The sequence below is a fragment of the Solenopsis invicta genome, chromosome 4 (genome assembly GCF_016802725.1).
Source record: "Solenopsis invicta isolate M01_SB chromosome 4, UNIL_Sinv_3.0, whole genome shotgun sequence".
In the NCBI taxonomy this organism is placed as follows: Eukaryota; Metazoa; Arthropoda; class Insecta; order Hymenoptera; family Formicidae; genus Solenopsis; species Solenopsis invicta.
Window position 1 is genome coordinate 24,336,283 of NC_052667.1, and position 20,777 is coordinate 24,357,059.

General features: G+C 36.0%; 1 protein-coding gene across 1 annotated transcript in view; it reads left to right on the top strand.

Moving 5' to 3' along the window:
• Nucleotides 1-20,777, top strand: part of LOC105194874 (phosphatidylinositol-binding clathrin assembly protein unc-11) — a 42,612-nt gene that overhangs the window by 14,204 nt on the left and 7,631 nt on the right. The window contains 17 exon segments of the mRNA XM_026136676.2: nt 9,265-9,407; nt 9,486-9,561; nt 10,725-10,739; nt 11,191-11,293; nt 11,392-11,600; nt 11,709-11,815; nt 11,888-11,929; nt 12,439-12,533; nt 14,071-14,242; nt 14,423-14,536; nt 15,695-15,830; nt 15,979-16,068; nt 16,647-16,961; nt 16,964-17,416; nt 18,241-18,361; nt 18,541-18,649; nt 19,119-19,190. Of these exon segments, the coding sequence (XP_025992461.2) occupies nt 9,265-9,407; nt 9,486-9,561; nt 10,725-10,739; nt 11,191-11,293; nt 11,392-11,600; nt 11,709-11,815; nt 11,888-11,929; nt 12,439-12,533; nt 14,071-14,242; nt 14,423-14,536; nt 15,695-15,830; nt 15,979-16,068; nt 16,647-16,961; nt 16,964-17,416; nt 18,241-18,361; nt 18,541-18,649; nt 19,119-19,190 (2,372 nt within the window).

Sequence of the window (20,777 nt, forward strand, 5' to 3'; positions counted from 1 at the left end):
TGAAACTCGGTAAACAAGAATTCGATATCGACTTGAGGATCATCGAGCTGTCACGGTCAATGTTCTCTCTTGGTTGCACACCGTGTATCAATTGATAGACGCTGTGAACCTCTCGTGTGCATTAATGCACACGAAAGGTCAATCGATAGCGCCTCTATTTTTCGCTCGGAAAAACAACGGCGCGTCTTTTACGCGAGATGATTCGGCGAATATTGTTTTCTCGGTATACACGCGGCAATATGAAAGGATTCCTTAATAGCGCGAGCAGTGACCGCGTTTCTGAAATTTCTCTCTTTCCTGTACGCGAATCGTACGAGCGCACACAAGTGAAACAAAAATAAGATTTCGACATGCAGCTAGCTTCGTCCAGGGAATCGCATTCTTTAATGTTAACAGCGATTTCTTGTTCTACGCGGAATAAATTTTTGAAAGGTCCGAACGGAACCGTCTTTTGCTCTTTCGAAGTACTATCGATTTTCTTGTGAATGCCAAATCATTTCGACGTGATGTGACCGAGTCCGGATTCTACTCGTCCCAAAATAACAATTAATCCAAAGTGGATGAGCCTGAAATGTCAATCGAGTTAATTTTGCGCGCATAAAGATCATTCTGTTTCATAAGACGAGAAAAACGTCACTTGTATTATTGACCGACATATTGATCGTATGAATGCAGAGATTGTCCGCGATATATCGATTGCATTACGCGTAATGCATTCGCTGCCGTTTCGCAATTTACGATCGTCTGTTGAATCAGATTTGCAATCGATCGCCTTATCGTACGCTCCACTTATTTGAAATTTATTCGCGCGTGCCTCGCGCGTTATCGTCGCATTTGCATAAAGTACCAGATCGCCACCACTCGTGCCATCTTCGTCGTTGTTAACTTCGCCATTAGGCGCAATCGCGTGCACTTCTCGATTTTTGATTCAGCAAGAGTCGCGCTATGCGTTTCTTTTTTATCGTTCTTTCCCCCCCCCCCCCGGAAATGGCCGAACAAGTTAGAACTCGACCGGAGATTTCGCAGCGGACGACGGAAATAAAACGTTGCGAAAACTAAATGCGGCTTGACCTTGGAATTCCAGAAGTTCCCTTATAAGCGTTTCAGATCTATACAATGTTATAATATTCTAATTTTCTTTCAAATTGATCTTACGTGTTTTATTCACGGCTTTTTAAAAAATAACCGGATTGTCGAAGTTTTTTATATCGTTTTTTTTTTAGCGGAAAACTACTTATCGTTAGCTAAAACCTGTTACAGATAAAACTGAAGTATATAGGATAAATTGTAAGAATGAGATCAGTTTAAAATATTCTTCTCTGTACCGAAAGAAAAGTAGTTAGAATTGCATAAAATAATTATTGCTAGAAATTTTATGTTATTGATATTATTATTGTATATAATGTTAGTAACAAGGATTGGGTAACATATTTTTTAAACCGTATTAAGTTAAAAATAATAGCTTATAAATTTAATTTATTTACGTTAACTTACAAAAAACTAACTCAATTAAAAGTTACCTTAGGATTAAATTAACTTAAATTGAAAGTTTATTTTGAAAAATATTATTTATATTAAAAATTCATAACTTTTTAAAGTTAGACTCAAAACGATTATGCGTTATATGGATCATCAAAGAAATTTTAATATTTTATTTGTAAATCAAGTTTGTTATATGAAATAACAAAGAAATATTGGTTTTTTTTTTTAATGTAGAAATGTATTTCTTTTCTTTTATATAAGTTTTTAATTTAGGAAAAAGGTTAATAAATTAAAGTTTATGTTTGTTTCAAAAATAATTAAAAGTTAAAAATTAAATCATCATCAATTAAAGTAAAAAATTAGATCATTTAACCAAGTTAAGTTAAACGTTATTAACTTCCTAACTTTACTATTTAACTTTTAACTTTTCAACTAGTTACTATCCAACTCTGCAATACAGTGTGTCATTTTGACGAAGAACGGTTACACCTAATTATTATAAATTATATATAGCTGGTGCCTGACTAATGACTAATTATAATTATTAATTAACCATGGAACTAATGTCATAAATATCAAATGCTTTGCTCAATGCAAAATGAAACAATAGATGAAATTCGTAATTATTGCGACAGTTTTTCGGACGCTGTCGCCCTGAGGCCCGCGTTCAGTGCTAATTGCACCCGTACGTTTCGTTATATCCTAATGCTGCGTTCTATCGCGTGAAAAAGAAAAGGAAAACGGAAGCTTAGCCGCCGATAATGTGGCATGCGAATATGTACCTGCAAGTGTTCCGCGATTATACGTTGGGTGAATTCGAGCATGTCGGAATAGGTGCACCGCGCAGATTGAACTTACATGTAACCAGCGTGTGCACATGATGCGCGCGCGAAAGGCCTTTGTGAACCGGAGGCTGTTGATACCGAGAGCGAGGCACGAGAATGAAGCTGGGAGGAGTAAAAAGAAAAGGGAAAGGAGAGAGAGAAAGAGAGAAATTGAATATACCAGGGACGAGTCGCGACCCCGGGACGTGGCCATGCCAAGCCGAGAGAGAAAGAAAGAGAGAAAAAGAGAAAGAAATAGAGAGAGAGAGAGAGAGAGAGAGAGAGAGAGAGAGAGAGAGAGAGAGAGAGAGAGCTGAAGAGAAGGGCCGGCTACGTTCTTAACTTTGCGTTAGCGCGGCTGTCTGCGCGACATAAAGTCCATCTTCTTCTGCAGTAAAGGAAAATAGCTAGCGAGAGTCGTCCGCGGGGAATAGCTCGTCGGGCGTATATCAAAATTTATTCAGAGCTAAAAGTAGTTACAGTGGAAAAGTACTTCTTTCTGCTTCGAGAGACCGTCACGCATTATCGATCCAGCTCCCAGGTTTTGATACATTCATGAGAATTATGGTCATTTAATTTTACATATATTTAATATTTTTTTTACCGTAAAGATCCGGATCCGGCTCGGCGGTGCGACATTCAGTGTAGAATTTTAATGTTACAGTATTGCGTTAGCTCGTTAGAATTTTAATTGGGTGCATAATTGAAAAGTTACTCATATTTAATAAGATAATATTTTACATTCGGTTGTTATACAAATACGCGCGCGTTGCATTTTACTTTACTTTTTAATAAAACACATACGACACTTCGACACTCTAATATCACGTTTCCTTCGTCGAAACAGTTTCTGTACAAAATTAGACTCCAGCTTCGTGGAAAATGTATCCCAGCAGAATTTTAGGTCGGGGGGCGAGTTCTCGAGGTATCTCGCACGTATTTTGACGATCGATGATGGGGTACCTCAATTTCGATCGGCAGGCTGTGCGGTTTTCTCATTCGATACAAACGCTGCTTTTTGTAGCTCGCAATCGCTCGATGGCGTTGCCAAAACATGTTATCGCACACGCCCCCGTCCGCATCTGGAGATACACATGCAGTCAGTTAGTCGGTGCACACCCCTTTAGCTCGCCTAGATAGCGATTGTGTTTTTACCAGCATATGCATTTAACATCCTCTGACGATTGCCAATCGTGCGGTATTATCGGAGGATTTATTAAAAGCTCTCTCTCTCTCTCTCTCTCTCTCTCTCTCTCTCTTTGCGTATTATCAGCTGTGCGTCTCATCGAATGTGTATTCGTGTCTTGTATCAATTAAACGTATGTTTCGTCTGCGGCTGATTTCAATTTCAAATATTTAACGTCAATACTTTTACGGTTATATCATAGTATCAACGATAATATATTTTTAAAAAGTAGAGACACGACGATAAAAAATGTCGCTGTCTAAATGAATTAATGTTGAAGGTATTCGGGAATGTTTTTCGGGAATTTTTTTTAGGATCTAAAAACTATTTAATATCAAACTTTGTATACTTTTTTACTACCACAGTTTAATACTATTTTATTATTTTTAAAATTTAAAAAATTATACTTTCTCGAGTGTCACGTACATTGATCATTAATAGGCAATGGGATTCTTCTTGATACGTAAAACAAACGAAAGTTTTTCTTGTTTAAAAAAAGCTATGGTTGAAACTAGACAAATTTGACAGAATTAAATGGTAGCCTTATTATGAATTTTTTTAATTTTTTTGCTAATTTTGGTTCTTATTTTGTCCATAAACAGAAACAGTGATTACATGATAATGATTCTGATGATGAGTTATGGTGTACTTGTAAAAAAATTTGTGTTGAAAAATCTTTAATATAGTTTCCAAGAAATTTATCCTACTAGAGATCAGAAAACACGGTTTCGAGAAAAATTTTAGAAACGATTTTAAAATATCTTTTGTACATATGTAGGATGCCATTTATAACTTTGTCAAATCATCAAATATCGACAAAAGTCTGAGCAATGCATTCTCTGGAGACTTCAAATATTAAGAAATATATACTTAAGAAATCGATTTTTTTTACTTTTTGATGGGAATATCCCCTTAATGTTATTTGCAGTACTATGTCAGTAAATTAATAATTGGCATTTTTAAATATTCTGCATACAGTTATAACCATTGCATATACGTTTATTTATTTATTATCCTTTATTGCGCCTTTTGGTACGCCTTAGTACAAAAGATAATTGGTTTTCCGTTCGGCAGAATTGCATTTTTTTTTATTCGTCACAGATTCGCACCTGTGCGTTTCACGTACGGCGCATCGAAGCGATAAAGAGGTACGCATACTGTTTTCGTGAATCGGACGGCCTCGGCTTTGAATGAACGTTTGAGGGACGTGCCTTCTTGACAATCGACGACGATGCCAACGCGGACGTTACTTGACCGCTAAATCCGTCCGTGTTTGGGAGATTATAATTAGAATGGGAAGCCTCGCAAGGTCGAGCAACATGCCGCTTGAGACAGATCGCGGTAATTCGTTGCAATGCACCGTTTGCATTTGATGGACTGTAATTTTCGTTTAACACAGTAAACGTCTCGTGAAACGTCTTCATTACTGCCTTCGCGGTATTTTGTTTACAGTTTAAATGCAGCTCTTAAATTTCTATACTGTATAAAAGTTTACTTACTTTCTTCACTTATATTTAGCTCATTATATTTTACTTTATATACTACATTAATTTTTTCCATTACTCCTATTATATATCCTATTAAGACTACATTAAAACATTAAAAAGATCAAACAATTTACAAGAATTCTTACGGTAGAAATAATCAAAAATATTAATTTTTAATTCCGCCTCTTTTGCGTTTCTGGATTAAAGTTTGAATTAATGGGCGGATAATTATCGCATTCAAATAATTACTTTGCAAGATCGTCTTTCGCGCCAATCAGACAATCAGTCATTTCGCGATAACGTCATCGCCGCGCGACGATAACCATATGGAAATGTTGCAGTTCGCAGAATGTGGCCGGGGTTCAATACTTGGTGCTGATTCACTGCTTTATTCGCGTTTATCCGGTGCCCCTTCGTACGCTCGCTCTCGCGTTGCACTTTCATTTCAAGCCCTCTCGTCGTGACTTCGATATTGCGGGATCATCGGTCGCTCGAGCGAGAGATGCATTAAAGGCGTGGGAAACTATCCGTGGCGAAACGTTGCTTAACTCCCCGTCTTTTTCGCGTCGGTCAAATAAATGTGTCCGCCTCTCCCTCAGCGTAGACGAAGATGCTCAGCAAATTATGGACAAGTACGATGCAAGTTACGATACCGTACAGTAAACTGTACTGCGAACAGACATGGTTGTAGTCTCTACATAGCTGTGGCAGTTGTTAAGAATTTGTACTAAAATGTTATAGAAATGTTTATTTGTTATTGAACATTTGTATTGGATATTTACAGATTCTTTACATGTTAGCTTAATATGTTCTATTTACATTTCATGCAGCACATTTCTATCGCATTGTTTCTAATCGGCTCTTGTCTGATTCAACATAGATTTTTCTTTAAAAGAAAAACGCCTCCGAATTATCTGATAATTTCTGCTCGATCAAGCGAAGCTTAAAAAAACAAAACGATGCGCTCTGCATCTTGATATACGTTTTAATATACGAACCGTGCAAATACAGGGAAAACGGTAGCAAATTGGAACTAATATATTCCATTTAACAATCATATAGAAAAAATTTATATATTATTATATACAAATTATATTGTTTATTTATGAAACAATAACAATCTTGCTTATCCTGGTAAAAATGTTTCTCATTTTTATACGAATTGTGGACCATTTTTTTGAAATACTTAGAAATATTCAGAAAGTCTATATTTTTCTTTTAGAATTTTTTATACATACGAAATATTCTGAGTTTTTTTATTCCATAATTTCTAAAAAAATATTTTTATCTTTTTTAGACTTTATAACATTTTATTAGAAATTATAGATCGAAAAATCTTAGGATATTTCATAATTAACATAAATGAAAAATTGTGAGAAAAGATGCAAACTTTCTGAGTATTTCTGAAAATATCGTTACTTTTCTATTTGATACTTTTTTCTCTCAACTCATAAAAATTATTATTGAATAGTTATTATTGAATAATGTGAATATTGGCTGGTGAAATATTCATACTTGATTCTTATTTATAAGACTTAAGATGCTAATACAGTTCTCCGATTGGTTGATGACAGACGATCTCAAATATAAAAATCGATTACTGAATTATCAATAATTTTTCTAGCCGATTTTTTCTCAACTTGTGAAAATTATTGAATGATAAGAATATCTAATATTTTTCTTGATGAAACAATACAAAATTCTTCTTTTAAGCAAGTTATGCTTGTTTAACACTAATCTCGTTGCAACATTTCAAAAATAAAGGTATTTTTTACAACAAGAATGTTTTTTTATGCAACCGGTGAGCATAAACCATTGTATCAGCAATGACACTGAATGTCATCACGTTTGGAACAATCACGGTAACGTGATTGTTGACCTTGTTACGCGGTATCACCATCCTCCTGACGTGGACCGCTACTTTCGTTAATCAATCGCGATTGATGGATGTCGCGATTGTGTGCCGTCGTTCATTTCGTCGTCGTTGTCATCGTCATCGTTGTCATCGTCGTCGTTGTCTTCGTCGTCGTTGTCCTCGTCGTCGTTGTCCTCGTCGTCGTCGTCGTCGCGATTGACTTTATCGTCGCGTTTGCTTCATGGCAGGTTCACAATACATTTACGCGAGCTTCGAGTTTGGTATGTGCAGCAGGTCAGAGTCTTCGTCGACTTACCGTGATCAATAGCTTCGGTTATTCCCATTTTTAGGCACAAGTACGACGAAGGTAGCGTAGAATATCGAATTTTCAACTGTTCCTAGGCGACTCGTATTTTAGGATAGACAGATTTAATAAGGAGACTGTCTCATTTTACCTGTTGTAAATATAACTGAAGGATTTGATTTTCTACGATAACCAAACAAGTCCAAAAAGTTTCAAAAATTTTCAGGGAATAAAAACTCATCTTGAAATCATTCATTGTATAAATATGATAGTTTTTCTTCGAACATATAATAGAGACAAAGTTGCTTTATTTAATAATATTTTGAGAATCAATCAAAAGAAGAAAAATAAAAAAAAACATCTGGACTTAAACTCTCTGTTTAGTTCATGCGGGAATTTTATATTAATTACTTATTTCCTATGATATTTTACATTTATTTTCTTTATAACAATAATAATGGTAAAAGAAGAAGAAAAATAGTTTAAAAAATACAAAGCAATAATTTTTTTTTTATTTTTTATTTACAAAAGTTTTCCAATTGCTCTTAATAAAAACACATCGTTATATATTTTACTTTATATAAATATGGCAATTTTTTTCGGATATATAACAGGTATAAGAAGAAAGTTTTAGGTTTTAATATAATATCAATTACCATTTTATGAGGATTTATTTCAAAAATAATGAAAAAACTTCAGAACTAGTTTGATTTTTGCGGAAATTTTATATAATTTATATTTCTTATTTATTTATTTTTTTTGAAAAAGAATTGTTTAAACGATGTAACGCTACTGATAAAGAAAGATTTGACATCATAATCCAGATTTAAAGAAAAATGGAATTGTTTGGTTTTTGTAGGTATTTATAAATACCTGCAAATATCTGGTATTTGTAAATATCCTTCAACTGTAAATTAAAAAAGAACTTATCACGTTACACATTAATTCGAATATGTGCATACAAAACACATTGTTTTTCTTCGATTTCTTATTTTTAAATTTTCTGTGGGTTATCATGGTTTATCAATGTTAGGTCACACGCCTGTGCGTGACAATTTAATGGAATTGTACTATGGACAAGAGATATTTAATTCTTCTGTCGATTATTGTAATTCGCATCAAGACCGTCATTTGCTTTTGAGATTGATTGCTGCGTTCAGCTGCGGTCATAATTAAAAATACAGATTGTGGGTCGTGATTATTAAGTCGCTGGGTTTGCTACGCATACGCAGATACAGTGCGAAGTAAAAGAATGACGACGAGAATTATGTGAATGTTGAATCATACGACTCCTTTGAATCATTTTTAAATATCTGATTCATTCGAGTGCTGAAAATTGCAGCACGGAAATTCCGTGCGAAAATTATCATGCGTGAATACCTTGGAAAAACTGTTTGCGTGTAACCATCTTGATATCTTGTGATCTAGAACAATTAAGATCGCTAGAACAATTGAAATCATTTCACACCGCTCAATCGGATTTTCCCTCTTTCATTTTTGAGTCACTGAATGAAATCGGTCGGTCCACTTCAACACAGGTTGCATCCTGCTGCTTCGAGTCTTTTACTTTTGCAATGGTATACTTTTTCGTTCGTATTAAGCTGAAAAATCATCGAATCGAGATAAAAAAGCAGTCGATGATTCTAGCTAATGACTTAATTACACTTAATGGGTTACGCTAGGCAGTCCCGTTGTTTCATTGCACTGGCGATTCCAGATTGATTCGCTTTTACCTCGCACTTTCACGTATATAATTGCTGAACGTTTCCGTAAAAGTTATATACAGTACATGTATGAATAACGGATTGAGAAGATATATTTCTACCGTGACTTGAAATCCGAGGCGAGTGGAAACGACGCGTTTGGCGAGAGATTCTCACGACGATAGCGTTGTCGCCGGTGATGGTTGTGAATCATACGTATGTAAATTACGTTGTAATCTTATAAGGTGGAGGTCAGTGCCTCTCATTGTGGTTCGCACCACATTGAAGTCTCGCACCGTCCCCGCCGTTCGTCGTTTCCTCTCAACGTCGAGAACGCACGGCGATCGACTTAGCTTTAGAAAATTATTTTCAAGATGGACTTGGACTCGACAAAAGCGAATTGACTCTCTTCTCTCGTTTCAGATTTAATTCATTGCACCAATGAGCCGAACGTCTCCATACCGCAGCTTGCTAATCTCCTGATAGAACGCTCACAGAACACAAACTGGACGGTAGTCTTTAAGGCCCTGATCACCGTGCATCACATGATGTGCTATGGCAACGAGGTAATTACATCTCGAGCACCCGTCTCACCCGCGAGACGCCCGCTGCACATCCTTCTGAAATGACTTTTCTATTTACAGAGGTTCACGCAGTATCTCGCGTCCAGCAATAGTTCGTTTCAGCTCAACAATTTCCTTGACAAGAGCGGTGTACAAGGTAATTATTTTGCAAATGATCGTATCGACCGGGGCTTTGCATTCTCTTTGAGATACCACAACGCGCCTTAGAATTGTGGGACGCCGAGCATTATCCCTTTCGAAATTTGAATCGACTAATGTTACGTTATTTGGCGTCCTTAAATTTAATTCAAAAAAAGGATAATTATCTTTTTAAAATAGAATAAAGTTTTTAGGACACGAAAATTAATTGAAATGGGTAAAAATGCATTTATTTCGACATTTTCGAATTCGTGTTTCAGATTTTTTGCATTCATGTGAATCTAAAAAGAATATAACGGGAACATGAATCCATCTGAATTCATGATGAATAGCACATTTTGTATTTCGATTCATTTGAGTCAATTTAAATACAAAAACACTTTGGAGTTATAAAGCGTAAACTCGGATAAATTAGAATGAATTGTAATTTTCAATTCATTTGAATTTCTTTTCGTTTGCCGGGTTACAAATGAATATAGACAATTGCTTGAAAAATATTTTAATGATTATTCTTTACAAAAGATAATTATTCTTTAAGCTTTGCAATGAATGAGAATCCATTTTCCATCAGTTATAGAATATCCTATTGAAAAAAAACTAATCTTGTAACAAAATTAAAAAATTTGTAATTTGAGAAGATTAATGTATTAAAACCATGTGAATTCATCGCGGCACGATTTGTGCACAGCTTTCCGCACTTTCGCTCATAAAAATCGTACACCGATGTTTGATCATCGGAAGACTCGTGTGTCGATAGTTGAGTGGGTTGATTTGATATGCACGCGCCGCACGGAAAATTGCAACACACTGTAATTTGAATAGCCGATCGCGGATACCTCGGTTCCACGTCGAGAGAACTTGTTTACAGGAGACTTAATTTTATTCACCGATTGGAGTTTGTTAAGCGTAATATCGATCGACTGTTACATCGAAATTAACTAAATTAATTACTTAAATAATTATTATACATTGTTTAAACGGTGCAAGATCTTTGTTTTTAATCGCGAATCTTTTAAAAAAGTTTCCGTACCACTAACTTCCTCGAGTTGTGTAGCTATCATCCATATGGAAAATGCGAATCTTTCTCTTTTTCATGTATCATGGCATTTATGTGTACGATTTACTAACCTGGACTAACTTTCTATCTCTTTGGGCATGAAGCAGGAATACGCGTGGGTGAGTTCTAACAACGTCCTTCTCGTTTTACGTTTACCATTAAATGGTACTAATTAACCTTGCTTTCTGTAGTAGTTCTGTATATGTGTTCAATTCTTTCTCTTTAACTTTGTAATAATAAAGGAAATAAATGTATACGTTACGGATCTAACTGTTAATGTGTATACGTACCGATTGTTGTGTATTGACAATTACACGGTGCAAACAATTAAAACGTACGATCAGGCTTACAAGATGTTTGTGACAAAATTATAATTTCCAGTCGGCTCTGACATGCATGCTTGTGTAACTTTATGAAACTAATGCAATCGTACCGGCGCGCACTGCCGACTTTCTAATTTCACTTTTACGCATTGTTGCGTGGCGATGCCTATTAAATGCTTTTGTTGTGTCTACGGTATTTATTACCGACAAAAGTGAGTAATTGTCGTTTTTATTTTCCGCACATCAGGATATGACATGTCGCCCTTTATCAGGCGTTACGCCAAGTATCTCAACGAGAAGGCTCTCTCCTATAGGACGGTAGCGTTCGACTTTTGCAAAGTGAAAAGGGGGTACGTGTTGAGAGCCATTTTTTTTTAGACCTGACGAAATTTTATTTCGCTGTATTTAATGAGGGAATTAATTCTCGTTTCGTAATCTGACATTGTAGGAAGGAGGACGGCACTCTACGCACAATGAACGCCGAGAAACTCCTGAAAACTTTGCCGGTGTTGCAGTCGCAACTTGATGCACTGCTGGAATTTGATTGCACGGCTAACGACCTCACGAATGGCGTCATAAACATGGCCTTCATGCTCCTCTTTCGAGATCTTATCCGGTTATTCGCCTGCTATAATGATGGCATCATTAATCTGTTAGGTAACGCCATTCAATACTCCCTTTTCCTATCTCATTACAATACGCATATTCAAAGGCGTCCATGAGAATGGATCAATTAATCGGATGATTGCGGTCATAACCTTTCAGAGAAATATTTCGACATGAACAAGAAACAGTGTCGGGACGCTTTAGATCTTTACAAGAAGTTCCTTATACGCATGGACAGGGTCGGGGAATTTTTGAAAGTCGCGGAAGTAAGTTACATGATCTGTGCGTGAAGTCAATGATGTCAAGGATAATTATTGATCGTATCTTTTTCTTTGCAGAATGTTGGCATCGATAAAGGAGACATACCAGATCTGACGAAGGTAAGTGTGCTCAAAGTATTATACATTATTTCGTTATCTCGCTGTGTTGTCCATGATTTGTCTACAATAAGGATTTGCTCAATTGCCTATATTTAACTATCGGTTACCATTTTGAGGAACTATTAACAATGAGCGAAAAAAAAACTAATATTTAACCGATAAAGTAATATTTTCGTTTGTTTCTTCCTCTTACATTACTGACAGGTAATAACATCTCTGATTATCTTAACGAGGTAGAGTTAGTGTGGCCTAGCATAGAGCAGCATAGATAATTGGCGATATTTATTCTGGGAGATTTTGTGAGCCGACTCTTTATCATGTTTTTTTAACACGTGCTGCGCATTTTTACAAAAATATGATAAAGCTGACAAATTCTCCCAAATAAATGCATGCATTTTAGCGGAGAGAAATTTGTTCTAGACCAAATGCACAACTAAATTTTACCTTGCACTCACGAAAAAAAAAACTTTAATAACATCCGATAAATAATGGATAAATTGGTTTTTTAGGCACCGAGTAGTTTATTGGATGCCTTGGAGCAACATCTCGCTTCCTTGGAAGGAAAGAAGGGCTCCGCCGCCAACACACCGACGCAGTCAGCAAGGTATGTCGACTTTTTTTTCATTTACTCGACTCATTTAAGTCTCACATAACAATCGATGTAGGGATAATTTTAAACGTCCTATGTTGAATGCTATTGAAATCGATATACTTCTTCCTCTCTATATACTTCCCCAGAGTCCACATCGTTTTCGTCTCATTGTTCTTTCATATCCGATAATCAGAAACACGTTTCTTCTACACACCTTTACAAGCTTTTTAAGCTGAGTATTTAAACATTACGTTTATCGCGCACATGCACATGTAAGAATTATGTCACAGAATTGCGTTTGTTTATTTCGAATACGATAAGTTGTTCATCTATCATTTTATATTTATACAAATATTAAATATTGTCAATTTTTCTTTTCTTAAGCAAATATTACAAGAGGTTTTGGAAGATAATAATCTTAAGCACTATCTTTGGAAAGAGTTATATTCTTTTTTTGAATAGTTATCCAACTTTTAAAATTTGTCGAGATGGTATCCTCTGGATACGAGGTTTTTTTCTTCGATATATAATATTTAGTTATAGAATATTTGATTTACGTTTGTATCCTGACCTATTTTAGGTATTCAAATGCTATGCTCCTAAATTTGGTATTCAATTTTTATGTATATGTGTGTGTTTTTCTCACTGGAAATCTGTAACTACTGCGCTGTTTCCAATTTATCGCTCGTGTACACTGCATGAATTTACGATAATATATTTAGATAATTGACGTATTTCCCTATAGTCTACTGATTATAGTGAATATTGAGCATGCTATGATAAATCGTCAGTTGTAATTAACAATATGACGATTTAATTTTATTACTTAAATCTAATCATAAATAATATTAATTGATGTGATTCATAATAGCGAAATTTGTTGGATACGAAGTGGCGTTTATTGTTCGTCGTAATAAATGTTTAACGCATAAAAGTACACAAACGGTGTTGAAATATTTTGAAATAGTAAGAATATTAAGTAAAAACTAAGTAATACTTTAATGCACATATATTTACTTGTATAAAATCGCTTATTATTGTAGCGAATTTAACGCCATAATATGCTGTTGAGAAATGAACAGTCTTTAAATCAATACTGTGCAATATAATTTAATTAAGTACACAAGCTTGATGCTATGTTTCACTACAAAATAGTAGAACACCTGTAAATGCATATGTACATTAGGAGATATAGTAAGAAAGAAGATCGAGAGCGTGTGAAAAAGAAGAGAGAGAGAACGAGTGTGTGAATCTGTATGCGTCCGCGAAAAAGAGAAAGGATGCATGCGAGCGTGCGTGTGATAATGCACACTATGCATTTCTACGCATTATTACATCTATACGTACTACACCGTTTGTTTTTTTGTTTTTTTGTTTGTCTCTTCTCCTTTGTTTTCAATTATCAATTTTCCTTTACGCTCCTTTCTCTCTTTCTCTCTCTCTCGCCACATTTTATGAACTCGTTGAAACGGACCTTCCGTATTTCTTCTTGTCCGTCCTCCTTTTCTCCATCCATTGACCACCACAACATCCTATCATCGCCCAAAAGCAGCAATAGAACCAATGTAAAGTCGGGAGTGTCCGCCCTGTCTTCCACCAGTACCGCGTTCGGAACAGCAGCCAGCAATGCGCGACTCGAGCAAACCGGGAATGGCCATATTGATGAAGCGTTACGACAGCAAGCTCTCGCGGAAGAGGAAGCCGCCATGAATCAATACAAGGTACTTGCTGATTACTAAGTATTGCTAATTACGATTTAAGATGAGAAACGCCAGTAGAAGAATTTATGATTGTGACGCTGTATTGTCATTTCATTATATTAATTCTTTATCTAAGATTCAGGTATTATTTTATTGTGGTACTTATAAACATTATATTAATTTTTGATGTGTATATTGCAGGCAAAAGTACAATCGCCATCAGGTACTAGCACGAATCCCTTCCTCAGTTCGCCGACCAATAACGCTAATCAACCGATCGTGGACTTATTTGGTGCAACATCAACTGAAAACCAGGTACGTTTATATTTTTTATTTGACAAGTGATGCGATTCAATTTGAAGCAGGATAATCAATCGCTCACAGAAGAAAAAAAAACATTATTGTTTGGAGAATATTTTTATTTTAAAAATGTTAAATATTGAAATAAGATTATGTAGCGTTAAACATATAATTTACTTAGCTAAGGAAATACAATTGTATAGTTTTATCAAGGAAAATATATTCTTACATTATTTAATAATAATTTTTATGAAAGAATAAAAAATACAGGATAGGAAATATCTTTAAATTAAGAATTAGAATTTTTTAATATATTATTATTAGAACAGCCATACTGTGATTACTATAATATTGAAATAAAAATATAATATTTTGCTCTTTTTAAAATTTAAGATTATCAAATTTTTTAGAAATCATTTATATATAATTATCATTGTTTCAGAGAATAGACAAAATAATGTGAATCTTTGAGAAATATATTATTTATTTTATTAATAAGAGGTTGGCTCTTGTCTTTAATATAAAATTTATTCTTGTTTGGAATGAGGTCAATGCTTAAGTAGCTATCAGCACAATGTTACATCATTCTTCCAACGGAATATCTTATAAGAGATATTAGAGGAGAAAATCCGTTTTTTAATCTGACCTTTAAAACTGCTCACAATGACCCGATGGTATTTAAGTCGGACAGTTATGTTGGCCAGGAAAAACGTTGACGTTTTGAACAGCAGAGGACAATTTTGGAAAATAGTAAGAAGCAAATTTATCCCTCCAACATTACTTACGTAATCACTTGAAAGGTGCCAAAAGAATAGTACAACATTTTATTGGTGACTATTCAAGTATTGTATGACTTTATTTCAAGGACAAAATCTGTATTAAAGACAAATGGTGCCTGTATAAGTAAGAACATGTTATATGGAAAAAGCTTCATTAAATATAATATATTAGTTTCGTAGTAGTAGTAATGGGACTATCAGTTTCTGTACGTCATTCAAATTTAAAGAGTTTCTTTGTAACTCCTGCTAAAGATTACGAATTTAAAAGTTCTTGTATACGGATTGTGTGAGTTCGAATTTGCAACCTGTTATTATTTGCGTCCGTTGCTTTTACACGGAGTTACACAAACATCTTATATATTAATTTTATACTAATGATATTATTTTTTTACAGCAATCCCAAAAGGCATCGGATGATTTACTACAGCTGCAGGGCAATCCGTTCGCGAACATGTTCGGAGCGCAACCGGCGGTGACCGCGCAGCCCGCCGCTCAGATGCAGAACAACATGTGGATGACCAACGGTACTGGTGAGCACAAGGCATTTAAAGTCAATATTTAGTCTCAGTGATCATCGCTGCTTTTTTCGTCACCGCGCTTGTTTATGATATTTTTCTCCCCCTTTTATTTTTTTTTTCAGTTTTCTTTTCATTTTCCGTTTTCTTTTTTTTCTTTTAGGTTTCGCGCCAACTGCGTCACCAGCAAATAATAACTTTGTTACAGATAATAGTTTTTCCTCCGTATTCGGAAATCAAGATCAACAATCTAGTAAGTGCTTCCACTAGCGAAGTAGAGACATAAGATAGGGATTACATTATACGAGCGCATTCATACGATTGTGAAATTTCGTGCATACTTTTGTTTTCCTTTTTCGTCGTCTTTACTCTTGTACATCTCTTCCTTTTTCTGTCGTAGAACTTTTGCGGTCATTTTTATGATACTTTCGCATCATACATCTTATACTCTTTAGATTTTTAGTGTGCCTGAGCAATCACGTGCCGTTTAACGCTATGGGCAAAGATGATGTACCGAGTGAAGCAGCGTTTATAGCTACAAAAATATTTTTTGTCATGATAGTGAATTTAATCTAGTCTTGCATTTTTTCTTTTGATATTATGCTATTTTAAGCGTAAACGCTGATAATTCGATACATTATTTGAGTGCAACGTTGACGTGCGACATTATAAAAGAATGCAACCGAGCGCTACATTGCATTCGAATGTTTCTTTTTAACTAACGTATTAACGGATGACGGTATAACAATTGCGAGACATTTTACATTATTACTTTGAACGGACTTGCAAGGAGGAAGCTAACTTATGCACCTTGATCACTTTCTGCGCAAGCTGGCGCCCCAGGAACGGCCGCGTCCGTACCTAATCCCTTCATGTCCGATTTCCCGTCCCTCGGTACCACTGGCGGTCAACAGGCGATGAATGCGAGTGCCTTCGGGCTCTTCGATCAGAATGCCGGCGGTGTTGTTGGCGGCGAATCGGTGCAGGCGGCGCAAACGGGGACGGTGTCAGCGGGAGACCTTTTCAGTGCCGGTCAAGCGGATCTCTTCGGGGGTGATGGGTCCGCCGCCGCTACCGCGATCGGCGGCGACGGGGATGCTGCGGCGGCCGAGGTGGTGGCGTCGGCGGTGCCTCCCGCCGTCGGCAAGGATCGTCCACAGCTACGCCGCCACCTAGACCACCGCCACCCGCGACCGCCGTTGCTGCCGCGAACGGTGCCGCACCGCGTGCAATGTCTCCGATCCACGGCGGTGGAGCGTCACATGGTAGGCCAGCGGTGGCGACGGCACCAACGGCGGCAGCGGTCCCAGCCTCTTCCGCCGGCAAGAGCGCCTTCGACGATCTTAACGATAGTATTCGCATGGCACTGGGTGGGTCTCCATCGCGGCCGGCTCCCATGGGCCAACAGCAGCAGGCTGCGATGGCCGCTCAACAACAGCCGCTGCAAATGCCGCCGACAGCGGCGGCGGGCGTCGGTATGTTTGGTATGAACGACCCCGTGACCGGGCAACCCATGATGGCCGGCGTGCCGATCGTCGGCTATGGTATCCCTACCCAAGTTCCCGTGGGGTACGGTTCGCCGGCAAAGCAGCCGATGTCAGGTGACGGGAATGCCTAAATTAATCCACGCCGTTCGCATGAGATTCGCACTCGCTGTTTTCCAACTTCGAGTTCAAGTTTATTTTTCTTTTTTTTCTCTTTTGGCCCTGTTGCGTCGCGGTATCGCATCTTAAACAACATAAAAGTCCATCCTATATTTAGGAAACATATAATTTTTTTAAAAGACACTCTACATCTTCGAGATGTCTTTTGGACTTTTGTATTGTTCAAGAATTGCTTTTTTGATTTATGTGTATTGCCTATTATCAGCAAAGTGCATTAAGTATTTATTACTTTGGTATGTGAGGATATTAGATAATTCTGATTAACTTTAGCATTTTCACGATTAGATAAGCCCATATTATATATAATATTCTACATATTGTAAAAATCACTGGAGAAAGATAGATGATTACATCACTTTGCTTAAGTAGAACGCGATAACCTTCGATCGTTACTTTTTTCGTGCATAATTTGCAATTCAATTTGCTTACAACAATCTGCATGTTCGTGACTAACTGTATAATATAGATAATTTTGTATTATCTCTGTTTAGAAAATTTATGCACGCTATTATAGAGATTTTAAGATGGCGATTTGAGATTCTTTGAGATTAAATCTCTTCAGAATTATTTTTTTTATCAGAAAATATGTTGCTTGGCAGTTACGCTTAATTCTGTAAATTTATAAAATGTACATTTCACAATTTGTTTTAAATCTTTATTTCATATTCGGATCTTTGCTTGACGTAGACATTGCTTAGGAGTTTTGAAACTGTGGTGTCGGCACATCTACGTGTATTTTGAATTGAATTTAATTATTTCAGCTGCGGGACAACCGGTCGGTGCAGCCAATACTGGCAAGGTCCTGACCGGAGATTTGGATAGCAGTCTAGCTAGCCTCGCGCAAAATTTGTCCATTAATAAGAGCGCGCAACAGCAAGTCAAGTAAGCGTTATCACGTTTTTATTTATGAGCGATAATGAGAGTTCAGTTATGTAAATCTTTCTACAATAAAATACTTGTGATGATAACGATAGATTTATAAATAATTTTAACGATAACATTAAGATCGAAACTGCACTTTGCAACGTGACAACGAATTGACGCGTACTCTTCTTTTGCAGAGGAATGCAGTGGAACTCACCGAAGAATGCTGCGAAAACGGGCGGTCCAGCTGGCGGTTGGTCACCGCAACCAATGGCAGCAACTACTGGTGCTGGATATCGGCCCATGGTGAGAGCCTTTTCTTTCCAGTATCGTTGCTGTAAAGTATTTTCAGCATGTTTCTTCTGATTGTACACAAAATCACACACATGTACACATACGTATACTGTTTTTGACGCATTATATTCAAAGAGCAACTGTTCCTTTATTGTTTTGATAGAACTTTTAATTATTCTCACATTTAGAATCGCCTATTATTGACTGTTTCTTACGATATTGTTTGAATTTTATCACGTCGTAGGAACCTACGCGGACTAGTGACTTATTTTAGCTTGTTAACGATCTGCTAAGCATTCTCGTACCTTCAGCTAAACATGTTGAAACGTAAGTTTACCGTTAAGCCATTCCGTCCGCCGTGGGACTCTTCCGCTCTATCTCTTCGTAATACCGTAACGACAATTTTCTCCGTCAATTAGCACCGTTTAGGTGAGTGTTTTTTGCATGCATAGCATATGGCATGTTATCGGCTGTGTTGCAGGGTCAAGGAATGACGCAACTGCTACCTACGACCACCACGACTATAGGTTTTCCCTCGCAGCCTGCAATGATGGTAAGTCTCTATATGATCACGAGCGTCTTTGTTTTACACGCAATGAATGAGTTGTTTAACATAAAGCGTCTCAAACTCATCTCATTTTACCGAATCATGAATCTCTGTACAAGAATAGCGTGTGATAACACGAATTGTCACTAACTCACTCTGTGAATAATGATAATCATTGTACAAATCGCAAACGGTGTCTCTGTGTCACGAAGCAGCGAATCGTTGGGAGATGACAATCCGACTCGACACCTCGTTCCATTTCTTCGCATTATGTGCTTATGCATCGACTTTTAGCGCACGTTCCGAGAATGTTATAGACAATATTTTATCGCAGTTATTTATATTTTTATAGACTGATTTTTCAGACTTATTTCTCTGCGTACTTGGCTGTAATTTGCTTGAAGTGTTAATTTGTAATGTAGACAAAGTAGATAAGTTTTAAGTTTACATAAAACGCGCTTATGTGTGAATATTATTACACCAATGTATAAGTGTAACATATATTAGAATAGATTAAAATGTATTTTTTTCTACGAGAAAAACGTCGCAAATATACAACGAGAAGGGATTAAGAAAAGGGCTGGTTTAGTGTAAAATATATAAAAAGAATTTATAGTATTTTATCTTATAGAATACATACTTTTGGCGATATATGTGACTATCAAAATTAATGCAGTTGTTATTGCTTCTAGAGTATTCCATAAGGTAGAATAAGGTCTGAGTGTATTTTAATATATAAATTGTATTAAATAATTTTTCTTCTTTTCAGCCCTTAAATTTCAATTGTATTAAATTTAAATTTAAACAACATATAAGTATAAGTAATGAACTAATGACCAATTAATCTTATCAAGGGTCGTAACTAGCTTTTTGTGCACTCTAGGCAATTTATTTCTAGACCCCTTAATTTTTTTAAGAAGGAAAATAGTAAAACAAATACAATTTAGTAATTGTTTAAATTGTTTATGAATAACTTTTGTGTACACAAGAAATGTACAATATTATTCATGTGTATTAATGTATATATAATGAAAATAATGATATGAATTGCCCTTCTGGCTTTTATTTTAGCAAATCCATAGATTACATTATCATAATTGCGATAAAATTAATAATATTATATTATGTATTTAATTGAAATTATAGAAAGATTGGATAATTATTTTTGTCCGATGATAGTCGATTTTAAATAATTCTTAATTAATTTTAATTTGTTAAAATTTTACACGAAGTCGCAGAAACGAAAAGAATGCAAAAATATTTGGAGAGCAATTTATTGATGTTCGAACATGATTTAATTAATCCAAAGTCGTGAAAAACCTGTAAAATATCAAGCGCAGTTACAGTATTACAATTTAATGTTTTATTAGTACCGAAGTTTTAATTTTAAGAGCACGGCAGCGAAATTTAAAATTTGAAAATATATTTGACAGCTTTTTTTATCCTCTTTATTTCAAAGCCCCTCTTTGTCCTGGGCCCTGGGTCTGTGCCTCTGTCTAGTTACGGCTCTAATTTCACTATTATTTTGACGTTAAGGAAGACATTAAATTTTGCAAGCACACGCTTCCTTTTGTATATACGTCTCATTTCTCT